General features: G+C 47.4%; 4 protein-coding genes across 7 annotated transcripts; all 4 read right to left on the reverse strand.

The window, feature by feature from the left end:
* Positions 1–1,828: 1,828 nt before the first annotated feature.
* On the reverse strand, positions 1,829–6,101 carry LOC101778523 (ethylene-overproduction protein 1). Its single transcript, XM_004984811.3, has 4 exons — positions 3,735–6,101; positions 3,175–3,466; positions 2,789–3,098; positions 1,829–2,617 (listed from the first exon to the last, which is right to left on the reverse strand). Exons 1-4 carry the CDS (start codon positions 5,795–5,797, stop codon positions 2,388–2,390), a joined length of 2,895 nt encoding a protein of 964 aa, XP_004984868.3. The 5' UTR covers positions 5,798–6,101; the 3' UTR covers positions 1,829–2,387.
* Positions 6,102–9,179: 3,078 nt separating this feature from the next.
* Positions 9,180–11,150, reverse strand: LOC101782026 (trihelix transcription factor ASIL1-like). The gene is made up of 2 exons (XM_012842620.2): positions 10,198–11,150; positions 9,180–9,642 (listed from the first exon to the last, which is right to left on the reverse strand). Exon 1 carries the CDS (start codon positions 10,993–10,995, stop codon positions 10,201–10,203), a length of 795 nt encoding a protein of 264 aa, XP_012698074.1. The 5' UTR covers positions 10,996–11,150; the 3' UTR covers positions 9,180–9,642; positions 10,198–10,200.
* Positions 11,151–11,804: 654 nt separating this feature from the next.
* Positions 11,805–12,443, reverse strand: LOC105913496 (trihelix transcription factor ASIL1). Its single transcript, XM_012849137.2, has one exon. The coding sequence runs from the start codon at positions 12,441–12,443 to the stop codon at positions 11,805–11,807; it is 639 nt and encodes a 212-aa protein (XP_012704591.1).
* Positions 12,444–13,227: 784 nt separating this feature from the next.
* LOC101777852 (6-phosphofructo-2-kinase/fructose-2,6-bisphosphatase) lies at positions 13,228–23,232 on the reverse strand. 4 transcript variants are annotated; one of them, XM_012842822.2, is made up of 23 exons: positions 22,878–23,132; positions 22,733–22,796; positions 22,114–22,412; positions 21,346–21,561; positions 20,635–20,775; positions 19,766–19,861; positions 19,163–19,261; positions 19,054–19,083; positions 18,804–18,857; positions 18,547–18,600; positions 18,402–18,479; positions 17,223–17,314; positions 17,086–17,143; positions 16,329–16,403; positions 15,967–16,014; positions 15,457–15,554; positions 14,638–14,713; positions 14,501–14,563; positions 14,328–14,419; positions 14,076–14,144; positions 13,876–13,939; positions 13,728–13,793; positions 13,228–13,651 (listed from the first exon to the last, which is right to left on the reverse strand). In XM_012842822.2, the coding sequence occupies exons 1-23, from the start codon at positions 23,013–23,015 to the stop codon at positions 13,550–13,552; spliced, it is 2,172 nt and encodes a 723-aa protein (XP_012698276.1). In that variant the 5' UTR covers positions 23,016–23,132; the 3' UTR covers positions 13,228–13,549. The 4 variants fall into 4 exon arrangements, 3 of the variants coding, with proteins under 3 accessions (XP_012698276.1, XP_012698277.1, XP_012698278.1); XM_012842823.2 differs by having other exon boundaries at positions 19,766–19,858; positions 22,878–23,129; XM_012842824.2 differs by lacking the exon at positions 21,346–21,561 and having other exon boundaries at positions 22,878–23,139.
* Between the last annotated feature and the right edge of the window lie 14 nt (positions 23,233–23,246).

Here is a 23,246-nt window from a genome sequence, read left to right on the forward strand (position 1 = left end):
ACCGCTTGTCTCGTGGGCCTAGTAATGATTGATGAACGCTTTAATCCAGCATTTATGCAACGAATCAGCTCGATCACAGATAAGGCGATACGCGCTGTCCATCTTATCTTATCTTACTATTACTGCTGATTGGCGTGAACATAAAAAAAAGAAGAAGAAAAATTCTAAAAATTCTCTAAAAAAAGCAAAACATCTTGCCATCAATTCGATAGACTCAACCATCATAGCCATTGAATCTATTATATTTTCTAAAAAATTACCCACTTATGCTATTATGAAAATAGTCTAAAGTAACCCTAAATCTATATCTAAATTACTCACCTCTACCATTATATAAAATAAATTAAAATAATCCCCTAATCTTCATTTAAATTACACACCTATGCCATTATAAAAAATAATTTAAAATAACACCTTAAATTTGCATCTAAATTGCCCACCACTAATATTATAAAAAATAATTGTATCTAAATCACTCACATATGCCATTATTAAAAATTTGAATTAAAATCACCTTCATTAAAAATATACCTAGAGGTACATCAATATATGATTTCAAATTTCCTATTCTTATACTATTAATATAGAAAATAATAATTAAGATATATACACATGATACGCGTCACCATTTATAAATATATTGAGAAAGTGATGGGAATATATATTTTCATGTTAAAATACAGCTCAAATTTGGATTCCATTAAACAAATTCAAGCGTATACCTGCAATGCAAAGTGAAAAGAAAGAAAGATTCTAAATGTGGATGAAAATATCGTAGAGTAATTACTAACTAAAGTATATGATAATTGGTTGAAGATAATAATTATATATCTATATAAGTATTGTGTTAGCATATTTAACAAATGAGAGAGATCCCAAGGTAAATATTTTGATAGCAAGCTATCTGCTCTTATTTTTTAAAAAAATTGTAGACCACATATTAATTTTCACAAGACACGTTAGAAAATTCTCACAAAATTGAAAAACATATCAGGATCAGTCATGTAGACTCTAATAACCATAGCCATTGGTCTATTATATTTTCTAAAAATTACCCACCACTATTATTATGAAAATATTATAATGGTATATGCAGGTAATTTTTTAAAAAATATAATAAAATCTAAACCAACATCTAAATTACCCACCGACGCATTATAAAAAATAATTTACAGTAACCCATAATCTATATATCTAAATTATCCATACATATCATTATAAAAATAACTTAAAATATCTTTCTAAATTTGTATCTAAATTACCCATGTATGTTATTATTAAAAATTATCTAAAGTAACTATCAAAATTTTAATCTAATTATATGCATGTTCATTGTACCAAAAATAAACAAAGATATGATTTTAAAATAACTATTTCTATTGTTGTTAATATAGAACTACAAAGTTCAGGTATATATGCATGATGTGTATCGCCATGTAGACCATTTATACATGTGTGGAAGGAAATCATGAAAAATATTGATTTCAAGTTAAACACAATGTACGGAGGTGCGTTGTAATTGTAAGGTAAAAAGGTATGAATTAAAATCAATCAAAACTTGAGTACTGTAAAAATATTAAATAACTAAAAGAATAGCAGATAAATAAGTTTAATTATCAGAATAAATATAATTTTTAAAATTATTAGCCTGTGTGGAAGGACGGATCGATGAACTTAGTATTTCGAACGGAAGAACATTCGGTGTAGTTGTGAGCACGACCATACCGAGCCTTACCCAAAGGGAAGCAACCAAGAAACGCAATGCATATTTCATGGGCTCCTTAGCTGGAGGCACGACGGAACCACAGCTCAGAGAACACCCGCTACAGAAATAAAAGTAGAGAGAATCTTCGCCTTCGCTGCATTACTTTAAAAACTCGAATTCTTTGTGATCAGTCGTGCCTCCAAATGCACATCACAAGGCATAAACAAAAGGGGGGAAGAAAACGAGAGCGATCATGCCGCCTGTCTGAACTCCGAAGGACAGCTTGGGCTCGCTGGTCTCTGTCTCTCTTCAGCCTTTTTTCTTCCTCCCTTCTGGAGCTGCCGGTCGTCTTCAACCTTGGATGCACACACGAGACGCATGTCTCTTGCCCCACCTGCACACTCTACCTTAAAGCAACACGTGCTCGACAACCTCCTGCGGTGCCTCCTGACTACTAACAGCACTAAGCCTTCTTGTATATAATCTTTACACATGCCGACATGCGCGTATGTTCAGGCGCCCATGCCTCGCCGATCTTCTGTGCTTCTCGTCTGCTTCCACCCCGGGAGAGTAGAGAAAGGGATCGTCTCATCATTCTGCCTCGAAAAAATCGCAGCTGAGTCGACGACGACGAGGAGGGCGGCGGCCGGCCGGCCGGCCGGCCGGCCTGCGAGCTGGCTGGCTAGCTCTCCGGTTCGGGCCTGGCGGAGGCTTTGCTGTAGAGCTCCAGGGTGTCGCCGTGGGTCGGGTCCAGGCAGAGCGCCGCCTCGCAGTCCCGCAGGGTGCTCGCGCTGTCGCCCATCGAGTCGAAGAACGCCGCGCGGAGGTGGAGCAGCTGCAGGTCCGGCTTGAAAGCTATGGCTCCCGACAGCTCCGCGATCGCCTCCTCCTCCTTGTTCTCGTCCATCAGAACTGTGAGAACGAAAAAAAAGAAGGCAAAATTACTGCGCTCATCAAATCGAACATTCTTAACCCACATGATTTGATGAAACACAGACACAAAAAAATCACAAAAGTGTAGCTTGCATTACTTAAGGCATGAACAGTACAAGAATCCCATGCCGATTTGGATTTTGGACTCACCGGCTGATCTGTATCTGTAAGGATAGGTCCTCGTAGGGTCCAGCAGCGTCGCCGTGTTCAGGTCGCACATGGCGGCGTCGCGCTCGCCGTACTCCGACCGTTTCTCGTACGCCGACGCGCTGCTGGTGGCTATCCGCACGAGCTTGGTCATCTCGTCGAACGCGGCCTGCTTCCTGTTCTTCAGGTAATGGACGCGCGCCAGGCCCTGATGCGCCCGCGTGTGCTTGATGTTCAGCGCGATGCCGTAGCACTCGGCGGCCTCGTCCAGCATGTCGCAGTCCACGTAGATGCTTCCCATGTTGTTGTACGCCTGATGAAGAACGTGAGCTGTGAGCAGAGACGGTTAGCGAGCAGAGGCCATGGAAATGGTCAGGAGAAATTCTTACTTGGCCCTTCCGGAGGTTGTCGGAAGCACAGCTGTTGGCGTGCTCCAGGAGCTGCACGACGGAGAGTGAGGATTCCGTGTCCATGCTGGAATCTCCTAGAGCGTAGGCCTTCAGGAAGAAGGCCTCGAATGATCTCTGAAGGCTAATTGACTGCTCGGCCTTGGCTAGTGCTTCATCCCGATGTCCACTGTCGTATAGGATCCATCCTTCGTATACAAGTCTCTCGTGCTCGTGGAGTGAACTGTTCCGTGCATATCGCAAACTACGCATGGCCGCCTTCTGACAGTTTAGCCTACAATGTGCAAGATCACAACGAAAAAGTTAAGCCTATGGATCCGGAAAACAACAGATAAATCTCTCCCTTGTTTCTATAAAGCAAGCTGATGAACAATGTAGCAGACAATTATAAATGCAAAGTTCTTTCCAGAATTGTAAATGTTGGCCCTCGTCGATTTTTGGATTTACTAAACATTTCACATGAACCAGAAGTTTGGGGGGGAAAATGTGGTCTCAGCAGTCAGCACATGAAAGAAGAGAGAGCAATAGATGCAGATATGTACCTTAGCAGGAGTAGTGACTGTCGAAACCGCAAGCTGCCGTTCCCGGGTTCCCTGGCGAGCATCTGCTGCACAACTGCTAGGGAGCCGATGTCATCCACCGCCGACCACCGATCATACAGCTGCATCCAGCAATCCGCCATATCCCACTGCTGCACCTGCCCCCGGAGCAGCTCGATCAGCTGCTCCCCGTGCATCCTCCCATGGAACATCATGTAGGTCGGATCCAACGTCAGTATCGCCCTCACATCCTGCACGGCCAGCTCGTACTCCTCCATCGCAAGGTAGAACCACGCCCGGAGCTCGAGGCAATCCGTCGCCATCTTGAACCCGATCACCTTGCTGATCTCGGCGATCGCCGACGCCGCATTGTCCTCCTCCAGCAACGCGCAAGCTCGGTACTTGTACGGGAATGTCATCGTCGGGTCGAGCTCCGTCGCCGACTGGAGATCGGCCAGCTTCTCCTTGCCGACACAGTAGAGCGAGCGCTCCTGGTACATCCACCCGGCGGGCTCGTCGTAGTCGCCGACGACGCTGTTCATGAGCTTGTACGCGGCGTATTTGTGCCCGCGCTTGTACTTGGCGCGCGCCTCACCGGCGAGCGAGTAAACGTGGCCCTCGGCGACGGCGGCCTCGAACCACTCCTGCGCGTCCTCGAACTCGCCGCGCTCCAGCATGACGCACCCGAGCTGGTGCAGCGCCAGCTGCTTCTGCCATGGGAGCTCCGCGCACTCGTTCAGCCTCTCCAGCAGCATCACCGTGGTGTTCGACTTCATGTCCTGCTCCATGGCGACGTGAGAGAGGAAGTAGTAGAGCGCGAAGGACGCGTTACCGGCGATGTCGAGGCGCTCCCGGCCTTCCGGGCTGCAGAGCAGGCGCGCGATGTCCGGGTTGGTGAGAGACTTGGGGAGCTCCCGCAGGAAGGCCTGGAGGCAGGAGGCGACGAGGAGGTGGGAGGCCTCCTCGAGGCCGACGTCGACGAGGGAGTGGGCGTCGTCGACGCCGCGCACCATGGCCGCGAGCTTGTTGTCGCAGGCCGCCTTGAGGCCGTCGCAGCAGAACTTGTTGGCGAAGGCGAGGAGCTGGGATATGATGTCGGGCGGGAAGTCATCGACGCGGCCGTGGCGGCTGTAGGCGGCGACGGCGCGCATGCCGCGCGGCGTGATGCCGTCGCGGGAGAAGTCGATCCGGTCGCGGTGCGCCTCGGCGAACCCGCCGTAGAGGAGCGTGTTGAGCGGCTTGGAGAGCGCGGCGATGCACGAGCGCTCGCACGCCACCTCCTCCTCGCCGATGACGAACCACAGGTCGTTGGTCTCCGGCTCCTCCTCCTCGCTCATCTCGGACGCGTTGCGCCTCAGGCGGTGGGGCGGAGGGGTGGCGGGAGGAGGCGGTGGGCGGCGGCACGGGCAGACCGGGTCCACGCCGGCGGACGCGGTGGCGAAGAGCGCGGCGCGCGGGCACTCGAGCAGCGGCGTCGTGGCGGTGCAGGGCGCGAGCGGCGGCGGCGCCGGGTCGAGCTCGTCCTCGCGGCGCTCGTACCGGAGCCACGCGGCGAGCACGGCGCGGCGGTGCGGGTCGTCCGCGTGGACGCGCGCGGCCCGCAGCGCCCGCCGGAGCAGCCGCGCGTCGCCGACCGACTGGAACAGAGCGTGCTGCTCCAGGTACGAGTCGCAGAGGTCGTCGTCGCCGCCCCCCGCGGCGGCGGCCGAGACCCGCCGGTACGACGCGGCGAGCGCGCCGACGTGGTCGACGGGGCGCAGGCAGGCGTCGAGGGCCGGCTCGAGCGCGTCGGCCACCGGGAGGCCGCACGGCAGGTGGTGCTCGGGCGCGAAGGCCCCCGACGTGGACGGCGCCGCGTGCGGGTAGTAGAGCGAGCCCGACCTCATCGATACGGTCTTGGGCGGTGGCGGGGGTTGGGGCTGGGGCCTGCCGCTCCCGCCGGCAGCATCCCCTGAGCCGGACGTGGACGCCGACGCCCCGACGGAGCTCAAGGCATATAATTGCGCGGCCTTGCAACCCTCGATCAGCTTGAGGCTCTTTATCGTCGTGAGGAAGTTATTGGTCATGGTCTTCCCGTCGGCGCTCGCGCGTGCCTTTGGCCGGCAAGCCTGCCGCACGGCGACGATCGTGCCGGAGCGGGAGTTCCCGGCGGAACGGCTGGTGCGCGCGCGCGTCGCCTCCGCCCTCCCGCGCGGCCGCACGTCCCCGCCGTGCGCCCGGGCGAGACCTGTTAATGCCGCTGGTTGCGGGGGGGCGGCGGGGAGAAGGCCGGGCGCGCGGGGGGGACGAGGCGCTTCGTTGGGGACGGAGGGGAAGGACACCGAGGAAGGCGGAGGTCCGTAGCTGCCACCACGGCACCACCCTCTTCTGCAGGAATTTCCCTTTCGGAAATTTTAGTCGTTTTTTTTCTTCCGTGCTGCTGTAACCGTGGGATTTCGCTTGAAATGGACCTCTTTCCCTGGGGAGGGACAGCACTACAGCAGGAAACGAGGTGATTCTGCTTTGCATTTTACAAAGCCTGCAGGGTCAAAAAAAAATGTGCAGAAACTGAGGTTAACATGTTGATGATGGTGTGGAGCCGTAAAGCTACACCATCACATACTGCATAGATCCCTCTTCCTTGTATCGTTTATAACTATATATTCACATTATGAGCATTATCCAGCCTAGGAACCAAAGAAAAATACCTGTTTGATAGAGCTCCATCTAATTATAATTCTCTATGGAAGCTGATTTTTGAGAGAATTGATTCTGTGGATGAAAGTGATCCTCTTTGATTCTCTAACATAAATTTTTAAATAAGGATGAAGAATCACTTCGAAGCTACTTTTTTTCCAGCTCCCAGCCTCTTACTTTATTTCAGCGAATCATTTCACAGAATCAGCAAGGAATCATCAGCTTGGGAGCTCCGCCAAACACGACCTAAAGTCCATCAACTTCCGCTTATCACACTTGTACAACTGACTATCATGTGAATGTGTTTCCTGTCTGTAGTTAACAAGGCAATCAGGGGTTGCCTAACTATACATCAAACATCAGGGCATGTGCTATCATGCAACTGCATTTGAAATTAAAATCACTGCTCAAATTATTTATCTTCTAACCACGCCGATGTTCTTAGTGTATCAAAATGAAAATCTTCACAAAAAGGTATTCACGGGACTTTAAAGGCATAAGATACTATATGCTTTATTGGATGAAGATTTCTTATCCTCATTTCCTTTTCTCTCTCCCTCTTTTTGTTAAGAAGAAGGTGATGGTATCCCTCACCTCCCCAGGGTTCCACATTATCTACTTGTATTTTTCTTGCAGATGTTTTGTAAAATGATAATCTCCACAATGTTAATAAAATGGTAAAAGTAATGAATAGAGAGAGTTAAGGCTAGAGGAGGGAATGTTGTTGTAAGTTGGGCGTCGCACTGTTCAGCCTCGCTTAAGATAATTGGGGGGTCACGATATGGAGCGAGTCGCGCGGGCCCCGCCGGTGCCGGGCGAAGGGATTGGACGTACGTGTGGAGCAATCATGGGCGACTGCTGGTGAAGTGATCGCCTAATGATAGGCGAGGGAAGGGCAGATAGAGATGGCATGCAGCAGCTGGGGTGGCGGTGGGATTAGCGTGTGGGCGAGCCACCTCTGTGGGGTCATTAGATACTGTTAGGCTTAATTAACCCCCCGCCACCATGATGGATGTGCCTGTGCGCGACGGGGGGAGGCGGGCCCCACGTGCTTAATCCCGCCTCCCCGCTCTGATCTCGGCAGCGATCCGCTAGACCGCTACCGGCGCGTCGCGACAAAGCAGAGAGAGCATGCCTCCAAGTCGACCTCGGACCTTTCGGAAGAGCCCCTGCTTATCTGACGCTACAGATAGGTTAACGTCGACACATCGTGCGTTTTTTTTCCTTCTCTTGATAGGAAAAAGATAGGTATTTAAAAAAAAGAAAAAAAGGATAGGGAAATGAATTTTGGGAGGACACTCCCTGGGATATGGACGTGCATGGAGAGTTTGGATCCTTGTGCTCGTGGCACTGCTTTCCTTTATCCTTGGGATCGCCGATGTCATAATGCCAGCACAGGAGCTAGGTGCGTTGTCTCGTCAACCAAGTGGACGGGGGACGTGGTGCCGTGTCGACCTGCTGTGCGGCCACGCAGCCGACCAGGAAGAGCGCGACCGAACTTGGAACGTTCAAGTGCACTGTACCACGGGTGCGCATGATCACGAGTCATGGGCGCCATACGGCTTCGCGGAGAAAAGAAAGAAATAAAGAGGTACAAAAGCTACAAACTCCACTTTAGCACTAAGCAGACAGTGTGTACTAGACTACTAGTGCGTGTACTCCGTATGCTCTTGATCCCACAATAAAAGGAAAAAAAAATGCTGCATGGACCCGGATTTCAGGGCGTGGGGCGTACCTCTAAGTTTCTCGCTCGGCCCACGTTTAAAGTGGACCAGTTTAGAGAAGTGGCCTGGGTGGGTGGGTTTCGATCGCGCAGTTTCTGGAGCCCAGTTCATGACAGGCCAGCCCATCGAGTCTGAGGCCCGCGTACAGAAAACCACCTGCGCATCACGTGGCACGCGGCGCGCGTGAGGCCCGTGATGCGAGCCACAGCTTCCCGCAGGCAGAGGCGCAGAGCACGGATCAATGCCAGCATGCCGCGCTACGAGCGAGCGTGACACAACCCCGGGGGCGTCGAGCATGGCGTGACCGGGTTCCCCGCCGGCCGAGTGACCGACGGGTCCTTCGAACTGGGCGACGGAACGCGGCCATGGTTTCCAATTTCCTGCACGTTCCCGTGCGAAGTGCGATCACCCCGCGCCGCGGATTTGCGCCCTCGGTGGCATTTGGGTTGGGTGTGCTTGCCCCGCGGACGCCGTCGTGCGACCATGTTAGGCGTGGTGCTCTGGTTGGCCGTTGGCTGACGCCTGCCAAAGCTGTTCGGGCGCGCGCCTCGAGTGACCGCGCGCGAGCGGCGGCGCTGGGCTAGTCCGGCGGAGCCTGCGCGTTGGTGGTTGCCTGGGTTAGCTAGCCCGGGCTGCCCGGCGGCGCGAGCGGCGATGAAGGACGGCAGGCATGGCGGAAATGGTGGTTGACGGCGGCGGCGAGGAGTTTCCGTTCGTTTGCCCACGTGCGTCGTGTAGGCTTGTGGCACAGTTCAAACTTCAAATCCTCGATGTTTTGTAAACGAAACTGAAATGCAAAAACCCTCCGTATAACATAAATTCTGAAGCAACCTGCATCAGCTGTTATATCTGTTTCTGATCGATCTTACAGCGCTGTGCCGCCGCCGCCTTCTTTTTACCTGGCCAAACAAAAGCTGGGAAGCTTTAACGCCCGTCAGCTTCTGCCAATCATTGGAGTGATGAGTGAGTATGATGGCAGGGCAAGTACACATGCTGACAGGCACCACTGCTGCGCCAAGAAGCACGTTGGCAATCATTAGCAGAGTGATGAATAAAGACCGAGGACCATGATTCCATAGACATAGGAAGTAGGAGTAGCATACTAGCTAGCATCAGATAAAGTACCCCAAAGATACATATGTACTGGATGATTCCGCAACTGAGCAGCCGGGCAGCTGTTAAACCAAGAGGGATTACAGTACTAGCAGTTTACCAAAGTGAAGCCTGAATCGCTAACAATAACACAGATACTTTTCAGGCTATTAAGCCTCTCTCCCTCTTTTCTCAGTTGATGCAAACCTGCAATAATCAGTGAACTAAAAAATCTCACCATGTGCTATCCTATATCTGGCTAAGCTTGTCATGTAACCTAAACCGATTTAACTTTCCATAAGGGCATCACATCAAGTGCCTCCTATCTCCATGATGCGATCGGCTCTTTGGCAGAAAAAATAGGCTGGAATCTGCTGGGTTGTGCTTACCTTGGCCAGCCTATTATCCTAGCTTCTCTTCTGCAAAAGAGAACACAAAGATATCAGGGAATTGTATCATCTGAATGATTGAACGGTCAGACATGAATGACTTCTCATGCGTCTACACAATAAACACACCATTACTTCTGAACAACAATAAGCACTCATAGAAATATGAATTCTGTAATTTGTACTCTGCTGTCAAGAGGTGCAACAGCACATTTAAGTGGGGGCAAACTTTGCACAATGATCAGCACAATGATTAGTTGCGCCAGAAAATACCAGTATCTCCCGTTTGAAATCCTACATACCAAGCGACCCCATCTTTCAAAAAAAAAAAAAGTGATCCCGAAACCAATTCAAGGCATTCGTTCCTTTCTGGAAATAAAGGATGTCTAGCCGAATTGAATCATCTCCTGATCATGCGTTAGTTGGTCTTCTCTGTTCTCTCAACGAATGAAATTTCTAGCCATGCCGCCTCTCAATTCCAACACTAACCAACAATTATCGAACACGAATTGTGCAATAAACACCTGGTGACATGCTCTGCTAACGCAAAGCACGCGTTAAACCAAAACAAAGATCAGGACTCACCAACTAGAAGTCGCCGCCGGCCGTTGCGGCGGCGGCGGCGCCGTCGACACCGACGGAGGAGGTGACGGCGACGTCGACGAGGAGGCGCATACGCTCGATCTCGAGATCGCGCATCGCCTCGAGGCGGCGCTCCTCCAACCGCGTGGCTTCCCTCTGCTTCGCCGCCTCCACCCGCTCGTACGTCCCGGCAAGCCTGTCCAGAGCCGCCGCCACTTCCGGGCCCACGCAGCTCCTCCCGCCGCCTTCGGGGTGCTCCCCCGAGGCGGCGCTCAACGGCGACAGCGACACCGCCGTCCTCGGGCGCTTCGGCACCGGCGGCCAGTCGCGGGGCAGAGGAGCCCCGCCGCTCGCCTTCTGGTGGTGGTGGTCGTCGTCGTTCTCGTCCTCCTCCTTGACCTTCGCCGTCGTCGTGGCGCCGGCGGGACGGTGCGCGAACCCGGGAGGAGCGGAGGGCGCGAGGTGCAGCAGCGCGCGGAGGCGGTCGAGCCACCCGGACACCGGCGGCGGCGGCGGCGGGCCCCCCTTGGGCCTGGCGCGCTCGGCCCTGAGGCGCTTCTTGAGGTAGTCGACGCGGTTCTTGCACTGGTCGACGGTGCGCGGCGCGCGGCCGTCGGCGGCGCGGCGGGAGGTGACGGCGGCGGCGCAGGCCCGCCAGTCGGCGGGGCGGAGCGCGCCGCCGCGGGCGCGGAGGTGGCGCGGGCCCCAGGCGTCGAGCAGCGCCGACGTCTCCCCGTCGCTCCACGGCTCGGGCGTCCACGCCGGCGGCGGTGGCAGCGGGCGGCGGCGCGTCGACGACATCGGGCGGGCGGGCGGGTCGACGGAGGGAGAGGCAGAGGCTGGCTCGAGAGGGAGGCGAGGCGGAGTCTGCCCGGGGTGGGTGCGGCCGTGAGGGGCGTGTGATGCTTGTGCTCCTGCCCGAGCCCGATCGATCGATCGGTCGGTGGCGTCGCGCCCCCGGCCCACCCTGGATTGTGTCATTGTGTGGTTACGTCGGACGCGTGTGTATATATATACGTGGGGTGCGTGGAATGGGGCGTGCATCCGCGGCACGGCACGGTGCGACGCGACGCAGGGTGTGGGTGAGTGGGGGGCTCGGGTGCGGCGCGGTCACGCTGGAGGCTTTGCTCGCTCGGTCGAACGAACGATCGGGCTGGGTCGGCTTCCGTTGGTTTTGGTGCCGTGTTGCGGTGCGGTCCCGTGCCCGTTCGCTCGGCTATGCCAGCGCGCGCGCGCGGCTGGAACGCTTGTCACCTTGGCCCGTGGGACGCGAGCCGTCACCGATCGCCGGGGCGCGTCACGGTGCCGGGGCGGGGTCTCGTTGTTGGTTGCGTCGCCGCCCGCCGGGGCGCGGCAGACGGGCGGAACCTTTTCCATTTCTAAAAGAACGGCATCGTTAAGTTAACTGGAAACCGTATATTACAACTAACGTTAATTGCTGTCGAGTACACCACGGTAAAGTAAACTACAGACACACCACTGAGCACTAAGCAGAACCTAAATAGCCAAACTACTCTCAGTACACTACACACCATCCATCATGGTCATCTCACCTCATCTTCAGAGGCAGTACGTGTTAGTGCTACTCAAATTCCAGTACATGGGTTCCACTACGCGTTCTCCATCTTCCACTGCTGCTCCACCTTCACGGCGTCCAGCATGGCCCGCTGCGCCTCCATCTCCATCTTCAGGTTCCCGGCGCCGATCCTTGCCATCTCCACGCGCTCGTACACATCCGCCAGCTTCGTCACCACCGCCCCCGGGCAGAACCCCGAGCTACTACTCCTCGCGGCCCCATTCCTCGGCCTCCTCGGGACCGTCCAGCTCGCCGCCAACCCAACGCTTCCGCCCACCTCCTCCTCCACCTCCTGCTTGACGGCGGGCGCCGGAGCCCTGGTCGCGGCCGGGAAGCCCGGTGGCGGGCCGTCAGCGCTGGCCAGGAAAGGGTGGAGCTGGCGGAGGTGGGGCCACCTCGACGGCGGCTGCCTCGAGAGCTCCTCCTTGTACCGCTTCTTCAGGGTGCGGACGCGGGTCTGGCACTGGAGGCGGGTGCGGTTGAAGCGGCGCCCCGCGGTGGCGCGGTGAGCGTTCACGGCGCTGGCCGCGGCGCGCCAGTCATTGAGGAGGAGGTGGCGCGGGTGGCGGCGCAGGTGGGCCGGGCCCCACGCGTCGATGAGGGTGGACGTCTCGCCGTCGCTCCAGTTCCCGGAGGCTCTCTCCGGCGGTGGCTTGCGGCCGCAGCTGGGCATGCTTGCTGGGTGCGCGGAACTGAGCGGGAGGCTGGCTAGATGAGCAGGCCGGGCGGTTGCACTTGAACAAGCGGACTAGCCGCGTGTAATAACACGGTGGCTCTCCTCTTTCTTATAAGCTACAACCAGCTACGTACTCACAGTTACCACGGTAAATTTCGTGGGCAGAAGAGGAAAATATCATTTGTGGGAAGCTGAGCATTATCCTGCTGGTGGTACTTATCTTCTTCTTCTTCTCCTTCTTTTTTTGATACCGACTTCTCTTCGATTTGAGTGGGCAAGCAATTTCTTGTGGGCGAGGGTAAACGTTAGTTACTTTCTGTACCCAACTAGCCATTGTGAGACAGCTATTGCAGATGGCCGGAATTACAAAATTCCGTGCTATGCGTGGCAGTTTATTACTAGGATAACTAACGATGTGTAAAAACAAGAGTGAATGAAATTGCATGGTCTATTTGCAACACAGCACTCTTCAGGGGATCGGTTGACCAGTTACCCAAGTAGTACTGGCAAAAGAAAAAAGGGCAAGGCATATGCAAGAATATAACCTATGGTTTAATTTCAAGGGGGTTGCTACGGGGAAATTTTATAATTTTGTTCAAAATTTAACTGAAATCCTTATGTGATTCCCGGCCTGATCATAGCTTCAAGGTCCCAGCCCACTCACTTCAATTGGGCCGGGAATGAGCCCATCCAGACGAGAATAATATGATGCATGAACGCTGCCGATGGACTCCTAAGCCAATTTCACTGAGAAGACAAGAGACGGCCACACACCAATATGTTGTCCAACCAAAGCAATACTTATTTGCTATTAGAAACGCTGGCTTTGGCGCTATAAATCCTTATGACCTGAATGAACATGCTCAGAACTCAAGCCACAATTAAACATGCAATTCTGTAGGCGTCAGTCCGGGCGCATTGAATTATAAAGGGTTTATAACTAGCTAAAATTTGAAAGTCAAATCATCTTTGTGCTAAACCTGTTAGGGTAATACCCCGCTTTGAACTATAGCATCTAATTGATTGCATATTGTGATAATATACCATCACAAAGTTTATTTGTGCAGATTACTTTCAGAAGGCGAACTCCATGCATTTATTTCTTACAACCCCGCGGTGGGATGGACTGCATCCATCAGTTTGTAGCGTTTCTCTTGAACACCAGCAACACCCATTTGTATCTCAATTATTGTATGTAGAGGTATCTACATGAAAATATTTCCAGTCACAACAAAGAAAGGTTCCAATTATACTACAACATGTTGGCACAAGTTGCCTTACCTCAATATTTGGGACTTCCTCAAGTGGTTTGTCAGCAAAATATGCATAAAGTGCTCTTAACACGGCCTATACAGAAAATTTCTCTCAGGTATCCACAATAGCTTAGTACCAAAAGGATGTTCAGAAGAATGAAAAAGCTGGTCCTTACCTGGTGAGCTATGACTACAACTGGTGCACGCTGTCGTTCAAGCTCAATTATTACAGGTTCTAGTCTGGGCAGAGACGAATGTCAGGATTGAGTGGCAAGGAAGATAATAACAGTAACCGACTTATGTAAAGAGGCATGCAATAGTATCAAGTAGCCTTTCGGTCAAAAAGAAAAAATAGTATCAAGTAGCCCATATCAACCTTTGAATGACGTCAAGGTAGGATTCTCCTCTTGGATAACGATACCTCAGCTTGTCTTTTCGACGTGATCTGAAGGCACTCATGAAGTGAATAGAATGAGAGATCATACTGAATAATTGTAATAACAGATCATGTACAAGGTGTCACCAACCAAATTTAAAAACTACAGTACGAATGCTTGACTAAAATTCTCTTTAAGACGAGGGGGAAATTTTTGATATAAAATGGCATGGTGTCAGTGACTTCACATACTCATATTCTTCAGGTTTACTTTTCTTTATCTCATCATATGTCATCCCATCACAAACCCCAGCATTTATCTCATCAAGAGCACGCCATTGTATCTAGAAGACATGTGGGAAAACAAGTTAGTTTTTCTGAGAACAATCATTTGAAAACCTTTTTTATTAGCTACAGAAACTAACCTTTGGAAAACCAATGATCGGATGTGCTGTTAATATTGTCCTCTGGAGTGTGCTAGTCCATATCTGACTTGGTTGTTGCACATAAAATTAATAAATATTTTTTTCTTGTTATGATGAGAAGCAAATGGCATACTTACAGAGGCAGTCCTCTCAGACTTCAGTCGCTTCTCTACAAAGCTTGCAAGCTTTCTTGAATAAAGCTGGCCAGACTCACTGCACACCAATTATTCCATCACATGAATGCCAAAAACAGAAGACTGTAAACTAGTATACACGGAGAAATACCAATTTAGAATCCATGCGAGCATACGGCAACACGAATGGAGTTACTTTACCCATAATTATAACTACCTCTGTTTTGTGTCCCCTTCGCTAAGTTCACAAGTATGCTAAGCCTACTAATACACCTACATCTACCACCAAGGTTTATACCTATTGTGAATCTTCTTAGTCTCTTTTATTTCTTCTTAGACCCTTTTTAATATAACGATGCGCAGCTCTCCTGTGCATTCGAGGAAAAGAAAATACATATCAATCTATCACAAGCCCTATTTACAGCACATATAACACAAAGTTCATCAATGATAATCTAACACAGTAAGATAACTAAAAATCGCAAAAACAAGGGTGAGGTCTCTATCCTGGAGTTAAATGTTCACAACTTCATTCCTATTTCAATGCAATGATACGCGGTTCTCTTGTGCGCTTGATGTAAAAAAGAGAGCAAAAACCACAGGTTAATTAGCAAGGAAGGATTTTGTTTTACTCAGATCTGATATTTCACTGTACATTGGTTTGCATGCTGACATACAACACTTACGGACATTTTAAACTTTATCATGGATTCTTCCGTAGTGTGGCACCCAAATTAAAATCACAGCAAAGAGCTAAATAACAAAATTGCAGAACAAAGAAATAAAAGATACTAATGACAGAAATGCGAATCAAGAAACAACCTCAAAGAAGAGTCTCCACCGATTCTCCCTCTGACATTATCCATACTTTCGCCATGTCTCGTTAGCAGAATAGGACGAGGTGTCAGATGACAGTTTACCTGAGTTAGTTGAGAAAACACATATTACGATTTAACTTATATCTATTCGAACTTTGGAAGCGTTTTGATTTTCACCTCCAGGTTCAGCCAAGAAAGCAAAAAATCTCTTTTCACATTGTGAGGATTTTCTACCCATGTAATCTATTAGCAAGGAGGATTTTCTACGACTCAATTACCACATTGTGAAGATATGGAGCAGAGTGGAAATTTTGAAAAAAATACTCAGATAAACATACAGACAATCAGACAGACCCCAATAGATTAGATGTCTGTATCATTGAATCACTAAATAAGATGCGCATTACGATTTGACCTGCAAGTAGATCGGAGGGAACTACAGTTCTACCGAATGTCAAAGATATCCAGTAGCCTTAAGGTGCACATAAAAAAAGGATTGGACTTGGGTATGTACCAAGAAGAAAACAATCCGTCCAGGCAAGTAACCACTTATGTCATTAATCTGCATGAAAATCAAAGCAGGGTATGAGATCAGGAGTGTGTCACTAGTAGCTAGGCTGCAAGTTAATATTGCGTTAATCTTAGAAGGCCAAAGTAGGGTATGAGATCAGGAGCATGTCACTAGTATCTATGCTGCAAGTTAATTTTTTGCTTCATCTCAAAAGAGTACTTGTTTCTCTAGTCCATATACTCATGATAAACAAAAGGAGAATCAGGTCAAGATTGTGTAATTAATTGAGTATGCAGTAGCAATATCATGGGGAACAAAACTTTTGATGCTGCTTTTACATGTGTGACTTGACTATTCACACATACCTGTAGTTGGCCTCCCTTCCCACTAACCATGTCGATCATTTTTATGTAAGAGCCTTCTTCCACCGGTTCATATACCTGCGTTCAAGTTGTTTGCATATAACTATTCCACATTCTAGAAAAAAAAATAGTGTTCCTATATAAAGGGCCAATTTTATTGCAATTGTAATTTCTTTTCACCCCGGATCTGCCATCACAAATTGCTTACTTCTTATATGCCATTCGGTTTCAATTTCTTACCATCCTATGCCATCCACGCACCTCCTTTACTATAGTCCATAAAAACATGTCCTAAATTAACAATCTACCCTCGTCTTCAAGCTCCAGCGAAACTCCTCTCATATCTCTCTGCATGCCATGGGCGCTGGTCTTCTGCGGTGATTGAACTGGCATCTTGGCCCAAATTCAGCTGGGGCTTCGAGATACGATGAAACGGAAGCAACATGTATAATGAGTTGGGTTGGGTTTGTACGTGGGCTTTGAATTTTGGATAGGAACAGGAACATATCAGGGTCAGTGGCTCACAGATGAATTCAGGAAGAGAAGAAAGAAGACAAGGAATGGAGGAACAAGAAGGCTTGGGCAAACTCGTCTTTTCATGCCTGTCATGCATTGACTGGACAAGAACGGTACGAAGGGCGATTTTGCAAACAGATGGCATACATCGGATAAGCAATTTTTGATGACATATAAGGGTTTTAGGAAATTTGCAATGGCATAAGGGGGATTTTCTCTATAATATAATTCGGTAATTATGGACCTTTTCATAATAGGTCAATCGCTCTTTAAAATCCTGCACACCAGCTTCAAAATCTGTCCTGCAAGATAGAAGACGGTGATCGCATAAAGAAGTGCATCAATAGGATGAACATAGCAAGTAAATAAGTTATTTCTTACTGCTCTGCATAATCGGGACTTTGTTGAACTTTCAATCGTATATTTCTCTCGAGAACATCCTTGTCATTACATATCGTTTCCAAAAAGATGATCTGGAAAGTAAAGGGAAGGACCCATATGTTAAAGGGCAATAATAATACACCCCAAACAGTTACACAATGCACATACGTTGTGAACAATCTTATCAGAATATCTGGTTTATGCAACTTTAGAAGATTAATTTTATAAATGCTGTCACAAGGCAAACCAAATATTCTTCCAAAGGAGTACACTGAATCCATTTTAAAACATCAATGTCTCGCATCTTTCAACACATGAGGCAAATGGTCTAAATTTTAATCTTATGATTGTAGTCATCCACCCCTTCCCTAAACAAATTTAATTCTCAGATTACAGATCTTGAACATGTTCTTCCAACTCTCCCCACACTACCATATAACACTCAGAAGAAAGATCCATCAGTCTAGGTTCCAATGGGGTGGCAGTAACAGGAAGATGAGTAACTCAGCAATGACATTTTGGAATCATCTTATATGCTCATATGCTCTTAATATGTAACAAAGCAAGAACTGGAAAGTTCTCTACTAAAAGCAGTTTGTGCACGGTAACTCTTGTTTACTGGGTTTGCTGGCAAGAGCAGTCTTTGAATGGTAACTCTCAGTTCATTACATTTTACTGGTAAATGAGAATGTTGATAGTTTTCATAATTCTAACATGGAAGATAACGACATGTTTGAAAATGCTCTGGAGTGGCTGATCCTATATATAGTGATCGGATGGAATAATTCTTTGCTTTTGAGCCAGACCAGACCAAAACACCAGGCGATGCAATTTTTCATAACTTCTAGTCCACATGCGTGCGTTACTAAGAAGCAACTGGGCATGAACTCTAATTTTCACACCCTAGTGACAAACGCATAGACCACCCAAAGATGTTTCCACTTTGTAACAGAGGGAAGGTGCTTGAGAGAATGCAAGTAAATGGATGAGTCTAGATAATATAATTCATTGTAAACAGCTGTGCAAATTTCTTAGCTTCTTCTGGAATGAATATACAAGAACAACCTATTTGAAGGTCACCCTTTTTCTATTTAAACAGCATTATTGGCACTTGGCAGGAGACAAACGATTCAAAAAGCCAAAAGGATATCCAAGATGTCCACACTGAATAAACTATACCTTACATTTTCCTTCAGCCATTTTCATCAGCATGTTTCTCCGTATTCTTGTGCTGTTTGTGGCATCAAAGATACCAACCTGTGGACCAGATAAAAAGTTAATAATTAGAAAACACTAACACAGTGTTACCTAACTAATGCCTTACCTGACCACCTTCCTGCATCCAGGATAGCATATCTTCCATTGCTAATGCTGCCACCTGAAAAAGCATGGGGCCAGATCTTAAATTAAAAAAGAAGAAGAATGCACGTATTTCATGAAAAGGCATACATGATGCTACCCCTGTTCTCAAATAGATCCTGTTTTAGGATTGTGCGACACAGTTGGAACTAATTCATAACAAACGGCTGTATTTTTCTTTATCATTTTTCAATACAGCGGCAGCAGTAGCAATTCACTGACCTCGTTGCGTGCCTCAACGCCCTCCCTGTTATCTCCACGAAAGAAATCAGCAGTCTGCTCAAAACAACTAGATCCTATTAGAAATTCTTCTTGGACAGGGATATATAGGACCATAATGAAACTGAAACTACAAACTATATATTTCATAAAAAAATAGGAAAAAATATGAAGAACTAAATACAAGCTTGATAGTAATATTTCTGTGTGACTACTGTGAAAAAACACAAGGAGTAAAAAAAATTGTAAATACCTGATTGGTTCCATGCTTGAGCCGACGGTACTAAAAAAATAACAAACATGATTAGTGACATCATAGATATATGCAATTCTCTCCAAAATTAGGTTAAGATAAAGTTCACCTTTCCAACATTGAAGTGCTTTGTTTCATGACCTAACCATCGAAGATATCTTGTAAGTTTAGCTGCTGTAAAGGTCTTACCACGAGCTGGCAACCCAACCTAGAATGTCATCATATGATTACAACAGATGAACATAACAGCATGCGTACTTGAAGAAAAAGAAAGTGTGTCAATGAATTAACAGAAACCATGCACATAAAAAATTATATATTCTTGTAAAGCTGTGCCGTACAAATTTTTTATCGGTGGAGTACTTGAAGAAAACAAAAGGTAGCTGGGTACACAGTAAATTTAAATTCATGCGGATGAGTACAGATGGTGTGCAAACTACAGGCAGACCAGGATGCATCTTTCAAAGTGGAGCAGTCATATCAGTATATCACTTAGCACTTAGCAAGTTATTTTCTGTGGACTTTGGGTTGAACAAAAGATCTGCTGCAAGAGGTTATTATACTCTTAAAGAAAGTCAGATTTCTATAATTTGTACACAAATGATAATTCTGTGAAAACAAAAAATGTTCATGTAGCAGCAAGTTAAGTAATCTAGGCTAAGTGTGTTGTAACTACAAGGTAAATCAACATTTGTGAGTGTATGAAAATTACCAACACAATGGTCAACTTGCGGTCCTCTTTTGGGCCATACATCTGATCAGCTACTGCAGCTGCTGCAACAGCTCCTTCTGCTGCTGGCATATCCTGCTGGTGACAACTGTCAGAAGTTAAGATGACAAAAAATGAAGCAACAAGTTTTAACAAATTCAGAAGCTGTTACAAGGAATATAATAGGATGATAGGAACTCAGTCATCTCACATAATGTGACAGAATGTTATAGTGAAAGTGAAAGTGTGAAACAAAGAGAGGGTGGAAATGGAAATATTTAAATACTAAGGCAGAATCCCATGGTTGTTTCTAAATACGCAACACTTCAAGAGCTTCAACATTTTGCAACTTTAACTGAAAGTGTGACCATTGAAGCACAAGTAGGGATGCAAGCTTGGCTTTTTCTAGGTCATTGGGTTGACCCAAAACTCATACAATTGAACTAACCCGGATTTTAAAGCATGAAAAATGGGATGCTAATGAACTAAAGTAGTGACCTACAACTACCCATTGTGTAACCAACCGCATCCCTAAGCACAAGGTGTGTTTCCATGCATTTACTGTTGTTGAAGGTTTGAGGTAATTAAGGTGTGTACCCTCTGCACATGTTGAAGCAAGTAAGGGCATATTTGGTGATGTTGCCTGTCTTTCCCCAATTTTGTCAACAGGCAAGAAAGAATATGCTTTAAAGCATTCTTCCTTCCCTGGAACCAAACATATCCTAAGTAGTTATGAAGTTCCCCTTTGGTACTTATAGTATAAGGCCTATAAGAACGCATCAAATAGCCCAATGACACTACAGAGATTATACTTGCTATAAACCCATGGAAAACATTAAAGATTTAGTAGTGATGTCAAGTGTATGTACAACCTTTGCTTCAGAATCCAACTTAAAGTTGCTCACTGAAAAGGTTTCCTTTGTTGGTCTTGCAAAGTTTGGTGAGCCAACACCTCTATCAACAAACATTGCCCTTTGTTCTTCCAGTGATGGTGCATGCCCTCCAGTTGCGCCCTGAAGCAAACAATTATGAAACAATTCCTGGTGAATTTATTATAACTGGTAAAGTATATATTCATAGGGCTATATATTCCAGATGGTAATGAAACGTTAAAAAAAGTACATGAATGACTATAGGTCCAAACCTTTTCAGTTTATATCAGTAAAAAAATGTTAAAAAAATTCAGATATAGAAGGTAAAAACTCTACAGGAGAAGGAACTTGTACAGATAACAAATTTAAGCTGACAACAGATGCCAGAGAGAGGGAGTGGCTTATGTTTCAGTAAGTAAAGTTGGTGGCTTCATACCATAAATCCATGCACTTCAGGCTAATGAATTTGTTCGAATTAATCCAACCAAATTTTTATTTCGGAATGAACTGAAGATATAAATAAAGTAATTAACTTGCTTCATGCATGAACAAGTTATGATGACACTACTGGAGAAGTAACTTCGAAGCTGACAAAATTATCACATATTTCGGCCAAAAGTACAACTACTTTTTCTATAGTGGAACACCTAAATTACCACACTTCCATGATTTTAAGCTAACAATTAATCGAATATGAAACTGAAGTTATACCTTCATAGTGTTAATATAGTGATTCGGGGATGAATCGCCTTTAGTCGAGTTGTACAAAATGTCCTTTGTGGTATCATTGTTTGAGGAACTCCCAGTTTGCAATAATGAACGTGGATTTTCAGTCAAGTTAGCTGCATAAACAACACCTGAACCCATGTTTGGTGTTGGAACTACATACTTCTCTAAATCAAGCTCCAAACCAGAAGCGAAGCCATTCTGTTTGAATGAACAAGAGAAAATTGGCAGAACAGAAAAGGAAGCAGCATTTACTTCGAAATAGAAACATAGACATCAGCTTTGTGGGAAGAGTATTCTCGTGAAATTCAGGTTCTACCTGTGATATGCTTCATAATTTTTATAATATATTTTGATAAAAGATTTGCAATCATACATTACCAGTAAATTCATCATGTCATTATATGTGTTGGAATAAATGTGTTTTCCTAGAACTTCCAAAAAAGGGGCAAGTCCCACAACCAAGTCGCAAGCTGTCCAAAGCTATCTACAGCTCAAACAGCACCCTCGAAAGTATCAGACTGTTAAGTGCCAACCATTGGTTGGAACCCCATTCTAGGTACCTCGCTGTGAGCCTGTGGCCAGTGTCACTTGTCGAATAATTGTTTTTATCACCTATCTTGCAATGTTAAATTTCTATGCAGACCACTAAATGGCCAGTATATGTCAATATGATTAGGTTCCTTATTCTCTACTTTCTCTAGAAATTGCCTACGTACATCCAAACATAAAAATAAAAACAGTGAAACAGACCTTGGCCCTGCCTTCTAACCCAGTGTTGATAGTAATATCATGGGCCCCTCGCACCATAGAAGGCTGAACATACTCCTGATGAGCCCTCCAACTAGCAGCCAGGTCAAATGGGGACAGCATTTCTGTCTCAACCTGAACCTTGCACTCAAGTACATCCTTCCCTTCATTGAGTTTAAACACAGCAGTCCTCATTTCAACTTCATTGCTCTGGCAACCTAGAGATCGGTTTGGTCCCTCCTCAACAATGCACTGAGAGCTATCATTTTTTTGCTTTAAAATAAACTTGAAATCCAGCGGTTCTAGTAAAACAGGAAAAATAGAAGGAAAAAAAAACTAGTTAGAATGCTAACAATGGAAACAAAATCCTAGAATATCAGTTTACAAATAACTAGTTTTAGTACTAAAAGCAAGCTTCGCATACTACATTGTTCACCTCAGAAACTAGGATTCACTAATTCATCCCAATAAGAAAAGTACCCCGGCCCAATTATTAAATTACCGGAGCATCCCAACTTTACAGCACGGATTGCGCTTTTCCTACCCTAAACCTCGTCATGGAAGAACCCAAACCCTTTGCGGCCCTGCTAAGCTATCAAACCCCCGCGATCAAATAACTCACGATGCTGCGAAGGGACGACGCAGCTGAGGTCCCACACGGCGGCGGCCGCCCGCTCCAACGGCAGCTGCAGAAAAATAAAAACGAAACGCGTCAAAAATCCGCTCCGCACACATATCTCGCGAGCTAGAGGCGATCCGGAGCTTACGGCCTTGCAGGGGTCCCACGAGCCGGCGACAGGATGGGAGCCGAAGAGGTGGGGGTCGAGGTCGAGCTCCGCGAGCCAGGGGCTCTCCAGCTTGACGGATACGAAGAGCTGGTCGGAGATTCCGCCGGAGCTCGCCATCGCCGGCGAGATGGGAGCCTTTGTGGGACTTGCAAGGTGCCGGAGCCCAGAAGGAAGCGTCGATGTCGTGGGCTCGCGGATGTGGAGTGGGGCCGACACGGGAGCACGATCCTCTGAGTACTGTACAGAGAATATACTTCCAGAGTCACAGCAAGTGGGGCCGACAACATGCGTGGCCCGCAGGTCAGTCATTAATACGGTGATAACGACAGTAAACGCAGGCCCGAAGCG

Source organism: Setaria italica, chromosome IX (assembly GCF_000263155.2).
Source record: "Setaria italica strain Yugu1 chromosome IX, Setaria_italica_v2.0, whole genome shotgun sequence".
Classification (NCBI taxonomy): domain Eukaryota; kingdom Viridiplantae; phylum Streptophyta; class Magnoliopsida; order Poales; family Poaceae; genus Setaria; species Setaria italica.